Source organism: Seriola lalandi, unplaced genomic scaffold (genome assembly GCF_002814215.2).
Source record: "Seriola lalandi dorsalis isolate HSWRI2012SDOR001 ecotype SW California unplaced genomic scaffold, Sedor1 jcf7180002054504, whole genome shotgun sequence".
In the NCBI taxonomy this organism is placed as follows: domain Eukaryota; kingdom Metazoa; phylum Chordata; class Actinopteri; order Carangiformes; family Carangidae; genus Seriola; species Seriola lalandi.
Window position 1 is genome coordinate 1,018,601 of NW_019525057.1, and position 2,587 is coordinate 1,021,187.

The window sequence follows — 2,587 nt, forward strand, 5'->3', positions numbered from 1 at the left end:
ACAGCCGGCCTGCAAGGTGGAGAACAGTGGTTTGACTTGAAGTCAACTTTCTTTTCAAGGTGTCCAAAAACAAGACTAACCTGATGAAAATGAACTCCACCCAGAGTCGTAAGAAGGCCGGCAGCGGCCCCAGGGTCTCCAGTAGATAAGTGTAGTGGCCCCCGGATTTTGTGAAAGTAGTGCCCAGTTCAGCATAACACAGAGCCCCTGATGGAACCGACGGAAGAGCAGGGGTTTGGAAAAACAAACGATTCATGTTCTGTATAAGGGCCCAAGGATTGTATATTATGTATGATGCTACTCATTCTATTTGTCATTTTATTTATTTTATCTTATTTTTTTCTTATCTCTTTAGCCTCTTTCCTGTTCTGCTGTGACATGAGATTTCCCCTTATATCCTGTCTTGTATGATGCAGCTAATTTTATAAGATTTCCTACAGTTTACACAAATGTAATATATGCACATATATTCAATTTCCCTATATGAAATATATGTCCTTATAAAATAAAAACACATATGTAAAAATTAGATCTGAAACCTACCAGAAATTGGAACAATTTCATATACTGACATATATGTCTAGCTCATACAAATATGTATGTTTATGTATGTATGCTTATATTGTAGACATACGTATGTTACATAAATATATATCCATCCCAAAGCCTGTCAATACATGATATTATACACAGTTGGTAATGATCAGTTAATGCATTCAAAAACAACAAGTCCTGTAAGTGTTTGAAAAGTATAACTAAATGTCATGATTAATCATTTTATTTAACTTAACTGTAAATTATGACTGAGTTAACACATTTTTATTCAAATACGGTCTTCTTATCATGTCTCATCTCCATACTCCAGACATATGTTTCAGAAATAACAATTATAAAACACAGCTTCATGTTTTTATCATGACACTCCATAGATAAGTCTCTTACCAAATAATGAGAGGACTCCACACAGCGCCCACACCAGCAGAGAGAGCCCCACGCTCCCACTGTTCATCAGAACCCCCTTTGGTGCGATGAAGATGCCGCTGCCCACCACCGTCCCGATGATGAAGCAAACAGCAGGCAGCAGGCCTATCTCTCTGCGAAGGTGCACCGCGTCCTCTCCTTTCTTTTCCTTCTTGTCATCCCCCTCTTTCTCCATCTGCACCATTTTTGTGTCTGCAAAACTCTGCTTCTGAGAAAGTTGTCTGTTGTTGCCCAGCAGCACAGCAACAGTACAGCCTTCCCCACTGGCCAAAACATGGCCCCCTCTACCCCCTACTTTCTGCTTTTCTCCCCTCATTGGCTCTAACCCCACCCACCCAGCCTGAGCAGGAAACAAAGCCAGCACTCTTCCAGGCTTCAGCAAGTAATCCTGGCAGTTTAAAGGCTTGTGTGGTCCTACGTTGTTGTGTTTGCATGTGTGCATGTGCTCGTCCATTCGTGTGCAGCTTGACTGAGGCCTTTTCGGGTGCAGGGGGAAAAAAAAGGTCAGGGTGTTGTACAGGCAGCTGCACAGACTGCAGGAGGGCTGCTTTCAACTGCAACAGGCATTTTCATCCTGTCCCCCTCTAAAACAACGTGTTAATGGTTTGATGTTCGGTTCCTTTTATTTCAGTAACTCTCTCAGCTTTCACACACATCTGGCTTCAGCTGGAGATAAAATACGGTGATATTTCTGCCAAGATCAAACAGGCCTCAGAACAGCAGGCAACAGAAAACAAAAGAAATGACAGGGGCCGCTCTATTAGCTTGTTTTCCCTCATTTTCACTTGACTGACCACTGTATTGATGTCAGTTTCACTCCATCAGCGACGGCTCTGCTTGTTAAAATTCTTCCACACACATCACATACCAAGATTTATGACGTGTGAGCGACCTCATCTGCAGTCACAGCTCCTCTCGGATTCAGATGTCACAAGACGACAAAAGCCAAAAGCAGATATATGAATGATGATACTGTAAGACTGTGGAATTTGATTGCTGGTGTGTAATGACATTTATGTGTCCTGGGTTAAGCGTAACCGGATCATATGATGCCTTTGTTTGGTTGGAAGATCAAGAAGCTGAGAGGTGCGTTCCTGTTCCTGCTGTTAAAACTAATAAACGGACTTTTACAAGTTTAAAGTTTTGAAATAATGTTTCTTCATATACAAGCAGATATGTCATGCAGCAGGATCTCTAATGAGGACAATATGAGTCCTGCAATACTTATGATGATGATGAGACGTTTCTACTCCATGCTCATTTTAACAATGTCATGCATTCCAGTGCAGACACACAGACAATACAGCATGAAAATGTACTACAGTTACTAGATGCAGCTTTTTAACACCCTTCAGAAGACACATTAGACCTCAGAGATCATGTATGAGATGAGTGGATGTCATTTTTTTGCAGTCACTGTAAAAAGAAAAGACTATTTTCTTAGCATGTGTTTTGTTTGTTTGATTTATTATATCAATTATTAGTCAAATTATATCCCGGTGCAACACAATATGTATTTGAATACTACTAGATAAAAATTGAAATATAGATGTAGGAAATGCTTTGGCCTTCACTTGAGATACTGTTTTCACAGACAATCACTGAA

The 2,587-nt window shown here is 40.5% G+C and overlaps 1 protein-coding gene across 1 annotated transcript in view; it reads right to left on the reverse strand.

Moving 5' to 3' along the window:
* The window catches only part of LOC111660043 (cystine/glutamate transporter-like), a 4,272-nt gene extending 3,023 nt beyond the window's left edge, over positions 1–1,249 (reverse strand). Inside the window, exons 1-2 of the mRNA XM_023413161.2 lie at positions 943–1,249; positions 81–207 (exon numbers count right to left, since the gene is read on the reverse strand). Coding sequence (XP_023268929.1) covers positions 81–207; positions 943–1,165 — 350 coding nt within the window. The 5' untranslated portion in view covers positions 1,166–1,249. The remainder of the gene's footprint in view (positions 1–80; positions 208–942) is intronic.
* Positions 1,250–2,587: the final 1,338 nt, after the last annotated feature.